The sequence below is a fragment of the Capra hircus genome, assembly GCF_001704415.2.
Source record: "Capra hircus breed San Clemente chromosome X unlocalized genomic scaffold, ASM170441v1, whole genome shotgun sequence".
NCBI lineage: Eukaryota > Metazoa > Chordata > Mammalia > Artiodactyla > Bovidae > Capra > Capra hircus.
The window spans coordinates 55,698,704-55,716,775 of record NW_017189516.1 but is presented as its reverse complement, the minus strand read 5'-3'; the positions used below and the strand labels follow the sequence as shown (position 1 = coordinate 55,716,775).

At 36.8% G+C, this 18,072-nt stretch overlaps 1 protein-coding gene across 1 annotated transcript in view; it reads left to right on the top strand.

Annotated features, from left to right (window-relative positions):
• The window catches only part of GLRA2 (glycine receptor alpha 2), a 207,022-nt gene that overhangs the window by 35,128 nt on the left and 153,822 nt on the right, over positions 1-18,072 (top strand). The window contains exons 3-4 of the mRNA XM_018044055.1: positions 7,309-7,376; positions 15,947-16,170. Of these exons, the coding sequence (XP_017899544.1) occupies positions 7,309-7,376; positions 15,947-16,170 (292 nt within the window). The remainder of the gene's footprint in view (positions 1-7,308; positions 7,377-15,946; positions 16,171-18,072) is intronic.

Here is an 18,072-nt window from a genome sequence, read left to right as displayed (position 1 = left end):
GGAGTCTTTCAGGTTGAAATGCAAGGATGCTGGACAGTAACTTGAAGCCTAACAAAGAAAGTTCTATGTTATTGGATGTATAATAAATAAAGATACTATTTGTGACAAGAAAAACCTAAAAGGAGGAGGATGTAACTGTATAAGAGTAGAGTTTTGTGTTATAGAAGTTAAATTGGTATCAATTCAAACTAGATTGTTATAAATTTAGGATGTTAAATGCAATCCCCACAGTAACCACAAAGAAACTATCTAAAAAGTATATCTCTTTGAAATAAAAGAGAATCAAAATGGTTTATTAAAAGAAAAAATCAACTAAATACAAAAGAGGATGGCAATAGACAAAGGGAAAAACAAAAAATGCTGTAAAATATAGAGATTAAATATCAAATGGCAGAAGTCATTCCTTATATAAGTAATTACATGTAAATGCACTAAACTCTTTCACACAAAGGATAGAGATAGGAAGACTGTATAAAACAAACTATGATCCAATTATATGCTGTCTATAAGAGACTCACTTTAGATCCAAAGACATAAGTAGACTGTGAAAGGATGGAAAAAGATATTCGATGCAAATAGTAACCAAAAGAGAGTGGAGGACTTATGCTAACATAAGTCAAAATCTCTTAAAAGAGACAAAGAATGACAATATACATTGATAAAAGATTCAGATCATCAAGATGATATTACAATCCTGGAAACACATGCACCAAACAACAGAATCCCAAAATAATGCAGTAAACCTTGATAAAATTGATAGAAAAAACACTTTTATAGTAATAGTTGGAAACTTTAATATACCATTTCAGTAATAGATAGAACATCAATACAGAGATCAGTATGGATATATAGGATATGAACAACACTATAAACAAACCAGACCTAACAAACATATAAAGAATACACCATCCAACAACAGGAGAATACACAGTCTTCTCAAGTGTACATGCAACATTCTCTAGGATAGACCACATATTGGGTTACAAAATAAATATTAATAAAATTTAAAAGATTAAAATTATAAAAATATCTTTTCCAAATATAGTCAAATGAAGCTAAAAATCAATAATAAAAGGAAAACCAGGGACTTCCCTGGTGGCCCAGTGGTTAAGATTCCATACTTTCACTGTACGGGGTATGGGTTCAATAATGGTCAGGGACCTCAGATCCTACATGCTGCATGGCACAGCCACAAGAATTTTTAAAAAATTTTAAGAACAGGAAACTCAGAAAATTCACAAATATTTGGAAAATAACACACTCTTATACAACTAACAGGTTATAGAAAAAATCACAAGGGAAATTAAAGAGTGAAAACAAAACTGCAACATACCAAAACTTATGGAATGCACTGATAGTGTTCAGAGGGAAAATTTTAAGGTAAATGCCTACAGTTAAAAAGAAGAAAGGCCCCAAATCAATAACGTAATATTACATCTTGAGGAACTAGAGAAAGAAAAGAAAGGCCCCAAATCAATAATGTAATATTACATCTTGAGGAACTAGAGAAAGAAGAGCAAACTAAACCCAAAGCTAGCAGAGGAAATAAATAATAAAGATCAAAGTAGAGAAAAAAATAGAAAAGCAATTAGAGAAGCAATACAACCAAAATCTGGCTCTTTTAAAAGATCAACAAAAATTACAAACCTTTACCTAGACTGACAAAGAAAAAAAGAAGATTCAAATAACTAAAATCAGAAATGCAAGTGGGGCATTACTACTGACCTTGCAGAGGTAAAAAGAATTATAAAAGAAGATTGTAAACAAATTAGATAACCTAAATAAAACTCAACATTCTGAAAATTAAGATCACAGCTTCTGGTCCCATCCATTCATGGCAAACAGACGTGAAAACAATGGAAACTGTGAGAGACTTTATATTTTTAGGCTTCAAAATCACTGCAGACTGTGACTGCAGCCATGAAATTAAATGATGTTTGGTCCTTGGAAGAAAAGCTATGATCAACGTAGACAGCATATTAAAGCACAGACATTACTTTGCCAACAAAGGTTCGTCTAGTCAAAGCTATGGTTTTCCCAGTGGTCATGTATGGATGTGAGAGTTGGACTATAAAGAAAGCCGAGCACCAAAGAATTGATGCTTTTGAACTGTGGTGTTGGAGAAGACTCTTTTTGAGAATCACTTGGACCACAAGGAGATCAAACCAGTCTATCCTAAAGGAAATCTGTCCTGAATATTCATTGGAAGGACTGATGCTGAAGCTGAAACTCCAATACTTTAGCCACCTGATGAGAAGAACTGACTCACTGGAAAAGACCCTGATGCTGGGAAAGATTGAAGGCGGGAGGAGAAGGGGACAACAGAGGATGAGATGGTTGGATGGCATCACCGACTCGATGGACATGAGTTTGAGTAAGCTCCGGGAGTTGGTGATGGACAGGGACGCCTGGCATGCTGTAGTCCATGGGGTCGCAATGAGTTGGACACAACTGAGCAACTGAACTGAACTGACTGAGATAAAATGGACAAATACCTAGAAATATATAATTTACCTAAACTGACTCAAGATGAAATAGAAAAATCTTGGACCTATAACAAGTAAATAAATCTACTGAAAAATCAAAAACCTTCCAACAAAGTTTAGGACCAGATGGCTTCACTGGTGAATTCTTACAACACATAAGGAAGAAATAACACCAATCCTTCTCAAACTCTTCCAAGAAATAAAAGAGAAAAGAATACCTCCTAACTCATTCTATGAGGCCAAAATTACTTTGACACCAAAGACAGATAAATACATCACAGGAAAATAAAATTAAGGACAAATAACCTTTGTGGATATAGATGCAAAAATCTACAACAAAATAGTATTAAAACAAATTCAACTGCACAGTAAAAGGATTATACATCACGGGCAACTGAGATTTATCCCATTAGAGGAAGTTTGTAAAGTTTGTTGATCTTTTAAGATAGCCAACTTTTGGTTCTGTTGAGGGCAGGAGGGAGGAAGGAAGGAGAGAAGAGTGATATGAGTGATTAGATGTCTATATAATTCTTCTTCCCAGTCAAATTCTCATCAAATTCTCATTGGAGTATCTTTGCTGATAAACCAATTAGATGAGTTTAACTAGTGTCAACTCTTTCTGCAGTTTATAGAACACATTCATTTGCTGGTGATCACATTGAAGAATGTGTTACTGTTAATTAGAACACCTTAGTAAATTATTGGGCTAAAACACAGATGGGAGGTTGTGTTCGCACATGTCAGGATAACTCTTAACAGTGAAAAACAATTCTATTATTCAACCCAAAGAACTTGCAGACATTGTCCCATATTCAGGTAACTTCTATCCTCAGGGTGATTTTATTGGCCTCAGGCATTTTATCCCTCTAGTTAAAAAAGGTGTCCCTAAAGTTAGGCAGTTTCTGCCTCTTACAAACTCTGTGACCTTGGGAAAATTAATGAATTTCTTTTGTGCCTCAGTTTCCTCATCTATAAAATGGGAGACATTCAGTTCAGTTCAGTCGCTCAGTTGTGTCTGACTCTTTGCAACCCCACTGACTGCAGCATGCCAGGCTTCCCTGTGCATCACCAACTCCCAGAGCTTGCTCAAACTCATGTCCATTGAGTTGGTGATGCCATCCAACCATCTCATCCTCTGTCGTCCCCTTCTCCTCTTGCCTTCAGTCTTTCCCAGCATCAGGGTCTTTTCTAATGAGTCAGTTCTTTGCATCAGGTGGCCAAAGGATTGGAGTTTCAGCTTCAGCACCAGTACTTCCAATGAATATTCAGGACAGGTTTCCTTTAGGACTGACTGGTTTGATCTCCTTGCAGTCCAGGGGACTCTCAAGAGTCTTATCCAACACCACAGTTCAAAAGCATCAATTCTTCAGTGCTAGCTTTCTTTATAGTCCAACTCTCACATCCATATATGACTACTGGAAAATCCATAGCTTTGACTAGATGGACGCTAGTAATGTCCACACAAAGTAATGTCTCTGCTTTTTAACATGATGCCTAGGTTGGTCATAACTTTTCTTCCAAGGAGCAAGTGTCTTTTAATTTCATGGCTGCAATCACCATCTGCGATGATTTTGGAGCCCAAGAAAATAAACTCTCTCACTGTTTCCATTGTTTTTCCATCTATTTGCCATGGAGTGATGGGACTGGATGCCATGATCTTAGTTTTTTGAATGTTGAGTTTTAAGCCAGCTTTTTCAATCTTCCCTTTCACTTTCATCAAGAGGCTCTTTAGTTCCTCTTCGCTTTCTGCCATCAGGGTGGTGTCATCTGTGTATCTGAGGTTATTGATATTTCTCCCTGCAATCTTGATTCCAGCTTGTGCTTCATCCAGCCCAGCATTTTGCTGGGAATGGGAATGGGAGACATGGTAGCATGTAATTATTGAAGAATGAAATAAGGCACTTATTGGCACACAGTAAGATGTGAGCTCCTTATTAATACATGCATGTGAAAATTACTTCTTTTTTCATTTCCAAGGTTTTATATCGAAATGCAAATGATTCTTAAGGCAGTGTCCAAGACTGAAATGATCAGATGTAAAGGATCAAATTATCCCAGAAGTGTACAAACCAATGAAAAATAACATGGTTTGCAGGTCAGAGGATATTATGCAATGAATCTAGTGCAGCAAAGTGGTTGAAAATTTAGGATTTTGGAATCAGAATAATGAGACCTTGAGTCTCAGCTTCTTTAATTACTGTGGTATGACTTTAATCAAGTTACTTAATTTTTCTAACCCCCAGTTTCCTCATCTGAAAATATTTATTGGAGCACTAAAACAATTCCTCTTTTCCGAGGATTAAAACAGACAATTTTTAAAATGTGCTCAGTACAGTGTATCAATATGTGGTAACTTAAAAAATATTTTGAATTCTAGCAGTATACTCACACTGCCATGTACCGGGAAGGATAAAAACAGATGTATGATGGTATGGCCCAGCCTTCTAATTGGTTCCAAGCCAGTTGGGGAGGCCAGACAATCAGATAATCTACAGTACAAGAAAACCTACATTTGGATTTTCAAATTCCTCCTGTTAAGATGATGTTTCTCTCTTTCCTGTTTCTTTTCCCACATTATTCATTTTCTATCTCATATATAAAAATTCATGAACATTTTCCACCCTGAATTGGACCATCTAAAAGGAAATATCTTGTTGTGAAGAGAGGAAAGAAAGTAAAGACACACAATTTCTCATGACTTGACTCTACCTTGTCTACTTTATCTCTTACTAGCCTAAAAATATATTTGTTATAGAATAAAGTTCTACAGACAAGAAAGAGACTCTTTTTTTCTATTTTTTTTTCTTTTTTTGAGTAACCTAAATAGAAAAACAAAATAAAGCAGAGTAGGAAGTGCCCATGGAAAATAAGTCATCTTGGCAGATGATGAATAACAAGGGGATAAACTAAAAAGACGTGGAATATTTCAAAGATGTAGGCTGAGAAATGTTTTGGTAATATGGTGATGTTTATGATCTGATGCCCAAAAACACTTTAAAAAAAAACACTTTTTCATTAAAAGCAGAGAAGTTAGTTATATTAAAAAGAAAAACAGCTTACTACATCTCTTTTATCCAAATTCCTTGTTTCTTCTTTTACCAAAAGTTTCCTTGCCTGAAAATTTACATTAGCTGTTGAGACCTTTTCTTTTTTTCATTTTGAGAACTCAACATGGACTTGAGAAGTCAAAACATGGCACTCAAGCATTGCTGCAGCTGTGTTTTACTACCAGCCTTTGAAGGAGGTGCCAAGCCAAACTCCTCCTCATTCAGATCCTACCTGCTTGTTGTGAAGAGAGTCAACTGGGGTGTCGCTTGGACCAGGATACTGAGCCTTTGTTAAGTGGAAACAAATTTCCACAGGAGAAAGCAATGAGCGAATAGATGGTTCATGGCAACATGAACCATTTTGTATCTTAGAAAGTATTATGTGGGAACCACCGGAGGGCAATAAGTACACTGCAGCATAACATGAAACTGGAAGTCAGTGGGAAGTGGTTCATCTACTGTCAGAGGCAAAGAGTTTGTCGCTGTACCCTTTGGACATGCCTGATTTTACCCGATCTCTGAAGCCAAACAGGGTGAGGCTGGTCAGTGCTTGCTTGGAGGAGAAACAAAGGGCAAGAGGAAAAGAGAGTTGTCCCCTGTGTCTCTGGAGGAAAAAGCATGCTCTTTGTTCAAAGCACATCTAGGATTAATAAACCTCCATGGAATTTTCCAGGCAAGAATACTGGAGTGGGTAGTCATTCCCTTCTCCAGGGATCTTCATAACCCAGGGATCAAACCCACGTCTCCTGTGTCTCCTGCATTGCAGGCAGATTCTTTACTGTCTGAGTCACCAGGCAAACTAAACCTTGCTTTATACTATATTTATTGATGTAACAATCTGGACATTAACTGACACTGCTGGGTTTCTTTCTTTTTTTAAAATTTATTTTTTTATTTTACAATATTGTATTGGTTTTGCCATACATTGACATGAATCAGCCATGGGTGTTCCACATCCTGAACCCCACTCCCACCTCCCTCCCCATCCCATCCCTCTGGGTCATCCCAGTGCACCAGCCCCGAGCACCCTGTCTCATGCATCAAACCTGGACTGGCGATTCGCTTCACATGTGATAATTTACATATTTCAATGCCATTTTCCCATATCATCCTGCCCTCGCCCTCTCCCAGAGTCCAAAAGACTGTTCTATACATCTGTCTCTCTTTTGCTGTCTTGCATATGGTGAGCTAATTTTCTTTGGTTTTGTATTTCTGTACATCATTTCCCATTAGGCAGTCACAGGGTATAAAGAAGGAATGGGGTAAATTCAGAGGTATCATGAGAATCAAACTAGACCCATTGATTTAAAGGGTATTCCACAAAAGGAGGTGGATATTCCTGACCCATCCACCATTCAAAATGTAGCTCCATTTGAACTCATGTGCCAGGCTATTCCATCATCATGTGTACCTGCTGTTGACATCTACAAGGTTGATGAGCCTAAGGTCAAAGAAAGCCACTCATCCAAAAGGCAATTTTGATCACAACTATTGACAATGAATTCCATTTAACAGTCTTCAGCTTATATTTTCCAAGTCCAAACCTCTTCAGGGTAAGTTATCATTGCTTAACTGTCATTATTTGAAACGCTAGTGGGAATGTTATTACTGTGAACCTCTCTGGGTAAAACTTTCTCTCTCTCTCTCTTTTTTTTTTTTTTTGCAATATCACCATCATTTTAATTTTGTTTACATCTCTAGTCATTTGCACAGATGTTGATGGAGCTGTATTTTTGCTTCAATGTCTATTGCAACATTTTTATTGCATTCTGCAGGTCCTCCAGTAAACGTTACTTGCAATATTTTTATCAACAGTTTTGGATCAGTCACAGAAACCACCATGGTAAGTGCTACAATGCCACTGGCAAGAGAAAAACATGAATTGATTATGCCATGAACACAACCTGTCAAATTTTCTATTTATTGTTCAACTTGCAGGACCTCCTGTAAATGTTACCTGCAACATATTTATCAACAGCTTTGGGTCAATAGCAGAAACTACAATGGTGAGTGGGACTGAGCATTGAAGCCATCGTGTGAAGGAATGGGATGTGTGATCAAAGGGCACTGTTGTACATTTGTGGGACATTTACTGAGTGCTAATTTCCAAGTTTATTCACCTCTAGAAAGCAATTAGTTATACTCTTTCACCTTAGGAATTCATTAGTCAAATATTCATTTGCTTAAAATTCAATAATCTTTCAGCTATCATGCCAGAGAAATTTTGGAAACACTTGATGTTTGGTTATATTTAGGTAGAATTATCAGTAATGAGCTGGTGCATAATTAAGGATATTTAAATATTTGCATCTCCAATGTTTTAGAAATACAAATTTCAAAGTTTAGCAGATATTTTCATATAATGGGACACTTTAACATAATCGAGCTTCAGACATGCTACATTTAAGATATATGCCAAGAAGCTGACCTTAAAATGAACACACACACACACACACCAATTTGATGGCAGTAGAAAGTTGTTCCAAATCCACAGGAATTACATAACATGTATGGCTCCCTTCCCCCAAAATAAACATAAAACTAATAAAACCCCATCATATTCTAAGTGCAGACATGTTTCACATACATGAAAAAGATTTCAGATACTTTAAAATTCACCAAGACTCTTTATCGGTGTCAAAGTGGTATTGTTGCCTGTGACACAGCCTATTAGATCAGTAACCTTATAGTGCTAGAGTATAGTGTGGAGATTACATTTTGAGTGAAATATTTTCTTGGCCTCCATATAATTTAAGTCCACTGACTGGTTCTAATTTTCATGACTATGTAAAAGTATGTTGTTGTATTAAGTCCCTTTAGTCATGTCTGCCTCTTTGTGACCCCATGGACTATAGCCTGCCAGGCTTTTCTGTCCATGGGATTTTCCAGGCAAAAATATCAGAGTGGGTTGCCATTTCCTCCTCCAGGGGATCTTCCCAACCCAGGAACCAAAGCAGCATCTCTTAGTTCTCCTGCATTGGCAGGCAGGTTCTTTACCAATAGCGCCACCTGTATATGTAAAGTTACACAGCTGTATTATTGGATGAGATCAAAATAAAATACAGTTGAGTTTGACTAAGTACTATGGTGGCTGATGTCCTAGAAACACTCAAGAAATAACAAGCACAGTACCATTGAGAAGTAAAAAACAGTGTTCCGCTGTGTTTATGAATTCTCTTTCAGACTATTAGGATTGTGTTTAACAAATTACTGTACTTCTTGATGTCCTTAATGTTAGAAAATAATAATTTACCTCAACATTCATTTCCACTGGCAAGTCAGACATAATACAACTCCACCATCCATTATAATATTATTCTGACACAGCATTGTCCAGAAATGAAACTTTTGGGACTTTGACCATATGTACTGCATTAAGAATTTTACTCAACTAAGATAGTTTTGATAGGATTGTTAATTAACTCATAAGAAAAGCTCAACATGGAAAGAAGACTCCAACTTTGGACTTGGCATTCAGTGTCTGTCTTTCCCCTCTTGGTTTTCTCTTGATAACAGAGGGGCAGATATTCCAGCCGCCCAAATCACTATCACCAGCTTTACACGATGGCATTCAATGACAATACTTGCACGACCTAATGCTGATTGCATTAATTAGACCCTTAAGTTGCTTTGATTAAATTTCCTCATTGCATCTTACCCTCAATCAAAAATGTAAATATAAACCTTTTCAGTGTTCATTAATGCAAGATAAAGCTAAACATTCAAGGAAATGAAAATGAAAACTATGGATATCCTTGTTTTCCTGTGTCTTTAAGAGCTACTGAAGGTGTTTAATAAATGGGCTGCCTAGGTGCTTCCTGGTCACTTACTAAAGTGTCCTTTGTCATGTTTCCTATAAGAAAACTTGGAAATCATTGCCCAAGCGTAATATCAATGGCCTGTCTATTCTGCTGTATGAGATGTATTGAATCGCATGATCAGAAGAACGATGCCTATATGCTTCTTTTATTTTTTAGCTTCTGATATAATAACAAACTGAATTTGGCTTTTAAAAAGTATCTGTATTTTCTTCAATCATGGCTCTTGTGTGAAACTAAAAAAAATTTTTTGAAACTCTACCACGCTTAAATCAAAGAATAAATTCTCATGTCATGTAGGGTAGGGACTAGCAAACATTCTCTAAAGCGCCAGACAGTAAATACTTAAGATTTTGAGGACCAGACAATTTCTGTCACAACTACTTAATCCCACCCTTTCAGCATAAAAGCAGCCATAAACAACAGTAAGGAAATGGATGTGGCTGTTTTCCCAAAAAAAAATAAACTTTACTTATAAACACAGATTATGGCCAAATTTGGCCCACAGGCCATAGATTGTCAATTCTGGGATGTAAGGCATCATTATTTCAATAGACATTATGCAGGTGATCATAAGAACATGAGAATTGCTTCACTTTGAGAAGATCTTACCTTTCCATATCTTTTAGGCTCTGCTTAGGTATCTATCTGATGCACCCAGAGAGTGTCATCAGAGCCCAGGTTTCCTTTACCAAAACCCTGAGACTCTACTGCTCATGAATATACTCATAAAATATGGCTCAAAAGATGGTCAAAAAAATTAAACAGAAACAAATTCTTCCTTGAACTCTTTAGTTGACAAGATATCAGACTCTTAGCTTTTCTGCACAGTAATACATGTAGTTATTGAGGATGTTGATTAGTGCTATGAATGGGGGGAGAATAATAGTTTTGCTTTCCCTATGTTTTCTGGAATGATTTTTTTTCCCCAAGAATGTATCAGAATTTTGAGTTTCTAAACATGTTGATTTCTCTCATATCCCACTCTTATCCTACAACCCTTGGCAGCATTATTGAAGAATTTAGTTTGGACGTCTGTTTCTAAATAAGAGGCAATAAGTATCTGTTTGAAGAACTCAGTATGACTTTCTTTTGGTGTTGTCCAGTGTGCCCTATTATGCTTCATGAAATCCCACTAAATTATTGTTGTTACTTACTCCCTGCAAAGAACAGGCTCACATAGGGACTCATATTGCCTCTTACTCCTTTGGTATATTAGTGTTGAAGATGTGCACCCACAGGACAATATATTTGTGTTATTCTAAAGAATATTTTTATGGACCATTATGGTCATACACATTATTTCAAAATATATACTTCTGTTCATTAAAAGTCACAGGGATCTGTTGACGGTCATTACTAGCTGACCCTGTGTTAAGAGTATTCAGTGGGACAATTTTTTTGTTGTTGTTTATGATTCCAAAAGACTCATTAGACCAGAAAGGGGTGGATGATGAGACAGGTTATAATTTAGTTTTGGAATATAAGTTTACCATTTCCTTTTCTTTCTTTCCTCTTTTTCTTTAGCTAGTGATGGCAAGTTAATTTACAGGATGAGGGGTGTATTTGCAAGCCCCTCCGTCCTAACACAAAGGCATAGTTCGGGAATACTGATAGTGTCAGTAATGGTCAAGAGTATTTGCATGCCATCTGCATGCAGCTGTCCCCAAGGTTGGGCCATTAGAAAATGGAGAAGAGACAGTCTCCTCAAACCTTCCAAATAACTGCTTGGAAGGATGTGGGTGAACAGAATGTGGCTTGAACCTGTGAGTGCTGGAGCATTCCCCATGCCAAAGCAGCAGGAAATAGATTGCAACAGCAGGGAGAAAGTGTACAAAATGTGTCTACTCAGAGAGTATCTCTAGAATATGATTCCAGCTCCCCAGAATCTTCCCCAAATTCCACATCTTCTGCTGGTTACTGCTGCAGGGTGAAGAGTTGTTTTATCTGCAACGTGAAATCATGTTCCCAAAGAACTGGATAAGATGTATGTAGATAGCCTCTTAGGAGAATGTATGGTTGCTGTAACTGCTGGAATGATGTTACAGGCTCCTTTTCATTCTACAGCTGCATAAGCAACTCATAAAGAGATGCTAACTTACCAGGAATAGCAGGTACCTACATTCTTTATTTCTAACTTAAGGGAGAACCAAGAATCAACCTAACATTTTGTTAATCTAATATAAGGTGACCTGGTCTCTAAATTTAAAATGCAATGTTAAAACCTGAATTCATCATAAAGCAACTGCTCTTCCCATAATTTCAAATTCAAAGCTAACTTTCCATATCCAAAGCTAGCACATACTCAAGATGATGAAAACATTACTGCAGGGTAGCTGGAAGTTAAAACCAAAATGCCATATAGGTCTGTGAAAAAACCCACAAAGCATATCTTTGAAAACTTTATGACATAATTGGACTGAAAAATATATACATATAAAATAAAAAGAGAGAAGTAGTAAAGTTCAGTATGAATGCGGATGAGATAGAGTGGCAATCCCCAAGCACAAACGCTAGACTAAATACAACAAAATAATTCAATTTAAGGAAACAATCTTTGTGGCATGGGCATAGAACTAGAAGGTACCAAAATAGTAAAACTTTAGAAATTCTAAATTTGATGTGAAGTAATAGTATGGAATATAGGTACCTGTGTTACCTGTGGTAAGAATATATAAAGATACTATGACTTACACATAGTTTTTGAAAAATAAAAGATATATGCATGCATTTACACACATACAGACATGGACACACACAAATATATATATATATATATATATATATATACATACATACACATACATTCTTAATTTAAATGTTTCCATTATCTAATCTAGTACCCAGGGAGTCAATCATAGAAAATCAAATTTTAATACAAGGAGATAACGTCATTTATTTGAAGTAGAATCTGTCTCTGGAGAGACAAGGTAGTATAAAAGAAAGTTCAGTCTGCACTTAAGCATGTCTCTCAATGTTTACTTCTCCTTTAATATTTCATTAAACCTAGAAGCAAAAATAAAGACAAAGAAAGGCTACACAGCAATATAACTATCTTTGGTGGTTTGGAATATCTTGAGAGAATAAATCTATCTGTAAATAAACAGAGGCAGTGCATGGATAAATCATGTGTCAAATTTGTACCCTATATTGAAAATGATAGTGAACTGAAAGAATTATATAGGCATAGCCCTGGAAGATCTTTTCTTTGGCTATCTACTTCTCTATATCCTTGGGTGTTCTTTTCTATTTTTTAAGTTTTAATGGTTGCCATTTATTCTGGAATAATGTATCATCATCATGAACAAAATTAAGGAAAATTTTAATTCCTATATATTATAAAGCAAAAATACTTCCAAAAGATCTAATAAAAGTCTTATTTCATATAATTCCTGTCACTGTGGCATAAAATATATTTCCTCCTCTAACTTTTCCACTTATCCTTGCTTATGAACAGGCTAATTAATTTATTTTAAATTAACTCTTAGACATTAAGTGGTTCTATTGTGATAAGACAGATTCAGTGCTCTTTTTTAAAGTTCTGATATTGGAAGAAAATTCAAAATAGAAAAGTAGGAAACACTGGAGAAGAAAACTTGTGGGAGACTTTTTAAAAAGATGTACATTAGCTGTGAAAATTGAGATTTTTTTTAAAAAGGTCAATGTTTCATATTTTATGTCACTAATGTAATATTCTCTGAAATCTCTCAACATGCATATTTGAATCATTCTCAGGTTCAAAGGAGGACTACAATGATGTTCTCCTGGTGATTTTGTTGCTGAAGACTCACTCTCTGACTTTTCATGGCCTCTCTCATTCTGTTTCCTTCCGGAGTAGGGGGTCTCCCTATGGCCTAAGAAATTTAACCCATTCATCTCTGTTATTTCCAGCTGTCATTACTTCCTATACTTGGAATTTTTCTACCTCCAGAATTGACTAAGAGATGACATCCTCTTCTCTCCTACCTCCTACTGAAACAATCTCATAAACCCTCACACAAAAAATTTCGTTAAGGATAATTTGTTTCCACCCTAAGGAAAATAAAAGGGGTAGTTATCACATAGTGGAAACACTGCATTTTTTCCTTCAGGAAATCTTCAGAAAATATCACAGTTGGTCTATCTAGTACCTATTTATATGCAAATTGGATTAGTTTATTTTCAACAACCCCTGTTTTGGTTTTCCACAAATCACACATTTCCATTCTTTCTGCTACTGCTAAGTCGCTTCAGTCGTGTCCGACTCTGTGCTACCCCATAGACGGCAGCCCACCAGGCTCCACTGTCCTGGGATTCTCCAGGCAAGAACACTGGAGTGGGGTGCCATTTCCTTCTCCAATACATGAAAGCGAAAAGTGAAAGGGAAGTCGCTCAGTCGTGTCCGACTCTTCGTGACCCCATGGACGGCAGCCTACCAGGCTCCTCCAGCCATGGGATTTTCCAGGCAAGAGTACTGGAGTGGGGTGCCATTGCCTTCTCCATCCTTTACTCACACAAAACTCCAAAGCTTCCAGTAACTCCTGTTGCCAATGAAACACTGAAGTGGTCACCTATTTCCAGTTACTATTCTCTGATTCCTTTCAGTTCAGTTCAGTCGCTCAGTCGTGTCCGACTCTTTGTGACCCCATGAATCACATTATGCCGGTTTGGATAATCCCCAAAGTGCAAAATATGTGATGGGGAGAACTTTTAAGATTTTGCCATTCTCTTGGTTCACTCTTGAAGGGAGGAGATAGCCAATGAGCAAATAGAATGGAATGGAAGCTTCCCTGGGCCCACAACAGCACCCCCTTAGGTCTGGGAATTTGCTTCGCAGGCCTGGTGTACAGTAAAATGAAGTTGTTCAGTTGTGTCCGACTCTTTGCGACCCCATGGACTGTAGCCTGCCAGGTTCCTCTGTCCAATGATCCCAAATAAAAGTCAGCTGATAAAATTTTCCAAGTCAAAAAGTCATTATGTTGTACAATAGAGAAACATACAGTCATTATTAAAAATATATTTCAGCTTTTCCTAAGAAGCTAGGCTTTGATGACTGATCTCCAGAAGTTAGTAACTATTTGATTATTAGCATTCTTTAAACCCACATGGGGCACTCTTTCTAAGAACTGCCATTTCCAAAATACTCTACCAGCCTGATTGTCAAATGGCTGTATTACGGGGGAAAAGTCATGAGAATTTGGAGAGTTTAGTGATTAAGGAGAAGGAACTGGATTGGTGCTTTTTCATCCACCCTGATCTTTACAACCTAGTTACAATTTTTCTTTTGGCTCTAAAGGGATTAACCAAAACAGATCATCCTGAGGTGGTCTCCATTGTACCTGATAGAAAAACCAACCATCCAAGTTTTGCTTATGACTGAGTGGGTTCCCTGAATGTGGGACTTCTGAGGCTAAATTGGAAAAGTTCTCAGGCAAACTAGGACATGTTGGTCACTGTTACAGAAAAGTAAGCAATGATCCAAAATCCTGATGCCAAAACAAAGATGGGGTGACAAAGCAAATGAAGGTGGCAGATGTGGGCAACTGTTAGCTCTGAACCATAGTCCCGCTTAACTAGGGAATACTGTTAAAGCCTCTATTGGGTCTGCTCTGTCAAGCAAAGCAACAATTTCCATGAACCAAAAGAACATTGAGTAAAAATCCTCTGAAGAGAAGTTACTGCCTCACGCTGATTCATTAGTACAGAAGAAAATTTCCAGGCCAAGTGGGAATGACAGGGTGTACCTGAGTTTCCACGGGGAGGAACACCTTTATCAAAAGATGTCAGATTAGGAAAACATGAAAGAGATTTCTGTTTTGATGAAGCATCCGGTCGACTACCATATATACAAGCCATTCAGAGAAATGATAAAATATTTAAGAGTTTCAAAAGTAAGTAGCTGTAAGGGAATTATCTTGTCAACATGAAACATCTTAATATTTATGTTGATGAATTTAAAAAATACTGCCCCATCATATCAGAGTTTTATAACAAGATTTCCACTACAAAATTACAGAGTGGCTTTTCTTCTGCCTAAAGCATCTGAGAAGATTGAAAACAGAGATCATGTCATTTCTGATTTGGAAAATATATCAGTTTTATTTGACAATCTGCCATCACAGACTGACTGCTGTACTTACCATTATCTTTTTCTACAGCAAAATCGGATAGTTGTTATTTGTTGTTTAGTCGCTAAGTCGTGTCTGACTTTGCAACCCCATGGACTGTAGCCCACCAGGTTCCTCTGTCTGTGAGATTTCCCAAGCAAGAATACTGGAGTGGTTTGTCATTTCCTTCTCCAGGGGATCTTCCTGACCCAGGGATCAAACTCACATCTCCTGCATTGCATGCAAATTCTTTTCACCCAGAATGATTAAATTGAATAAATATTCAACCAACTCAACTTTTTCCATGAGTGTTCTGGTTTGGTTGAGTCTTCTTTTTTTCTCCCTTTTGTTCCCATTCCTAATAGACTTGAGTGGTTTATTTTGACCAAGATATACACAGTCTGGTTTATTCAGATACCAAGTTGGCATGCATCAAATCAGGGAGAAGAGTGAGGGTAAAATATGTCAGAGTGGTTGATAGATAACTCTTATGCATGGCGTTTCTGTAGGACTACCGAGTGAATATTTTTCTGAGACAACAGTGGAATGATTCACGGTTGGCATATAGCGAGTACCCTGATGATTCTCTGGACCTGGACCCATCGATGCTGGACTCCATTTGGAAACCAGATTTGTTCTTTGCCAATGAGAAGGGGGCCAACTTCCATGATGTTACCACGGACAACAAATTACTTCGTATTTCAAAAAATGGCAAAGTACTCTACAGTATCAGGTAAGCTTCTTTCAGTTACCCTTTTCTCTCTTCTCCATTCTTCTCCTGACCTAGAGCCACCTGACTCTGCAGGGCAAATGGATATGAATATTATCCTTTGTGGTCTCCTGTTTATTATTTGAAATTATTATTGAAATCACTGAGTGTGCCAGTGGTTCTCATTGTCTCAGAACTGAAATCTTCCACAACCAAAATATATTTGGTAGGATGTTGGTTAGGTGGTGGTATCATATTAATGTCTGCACAAATATGTTTTTTGATTGATTCAATAAAGGAAGTGCAGGCCATTTAGTTCAATTACTACTGAGCAAAGCATACAAGCTTTTGTATGTTTCATTCAACATACATTTCATTTCAAATAATTATGCCATTCTATAGCATTTAACCACACACACACACACACACACACACACACACACACACACACACACAGATTCAATGGTTCAGTATGGTCACCAACGGCATACTTAGAGCTCAGAGAATGGAAAACTGGTTCTAATCTCAGCTCTAACTCTAACTAAACATCTGACCTTCATCAGTTAACTTTTCTTGGGCTTGAGCTTGGGACAGAAAGTTCCTCAGATGCACTTTTACTTTTGTATTCAAATATAATCTTTTCCAGAATCTTTATCACCCTATGATCAAAATAACCTCTCTTTTCTGAACCATAATAATAGTTTTTCTGTGACTCTATAAGGCTCTGACTTCTTCCTGACCCATATTTTGGCTACTTCTATACACAAATATAGCATAAGAACATAGATTTTTGGAACTAGATAAATCTAGAATTAAATCCATGCTTTGCCACTTGCTAAGTTACATAAGCTATACCTTCGGTTACTTTAATTGGAAAATGGGAAAATCTGTATTTATCTCTGAGTATTCTTGTGAGAACAAATTATATACAGCAGAGGTCAGCAAATATTTTCTATAAGGGGCAGATAGAAACTATTTTAGTTTTGCAGGTCAGGTCTCAACACTGTCATAGCTACTCAATTCTGCCATTATAGCACAAAACGGTCATAGACAATACTTAAACAAATAGATGTGGCTGTGTTTCAATAAAACTTTATTTACAAAAACAGATAGACTAGATTTAGCCCTTTGGCCATAGTTTGCCAACTCCTGATATATAGTATATACAAATACTTGCCACAGTTCCTGACACACATGGTATGTTCTCAATAAATGAAATGATGGCTGTTTATATTTTAAAATGAACATTCTTTCTAAATAATAAGTCCTTTAAAGGACTTGACTTTAAAGTCAAGATATTTGGATTTTCCATCTTTTACACCCCCTCCCAAACAGCCAAGACTGTGTATTGTATAAGAGAGATACCAAATATATTGAATAAATATTGACATTTTAAAGATCACATTTTATATATTACATTATAGAATCCCCCTTTCTCTCTAATTTTACTACCAAAAAACAAAGTGGACAGCAAGTATCTTTGCAAATGATTTTCACAAGTTTGCAGACTCACCACTCACCACCATCAAAATTGTATTTCACAACTCTATATACAATTTAGTTCTGTACTATACATTCCATTCTTAACCTAGTAATTTCACAGCTTGCTGACAGTGGATAGCTGCAATGTCTTTTGGAAGGAAAGAGGCTGCTCATTTGTAAAAAGTGGCAAAGTCACTGCTTTCACAAGAATCAGGGAAACTTCCCCTACTTTATTTTTAAGGAATTTAACTTTATTTTTATAATTTTTTTAAGGAAACAATATTCCACATAGTGATGCATTTGGTATAAGATGCAGTATTGGGCACAACTTAAGTTGATGTGACCTGATGAAATGGGACATACGTAGAGCATGGTGCTGGGAAGGAGAGTTATAAAAAGCAGCACAGAGTATCAGCTGCTCCAGCTAACCCTCTGGGCCTTGGG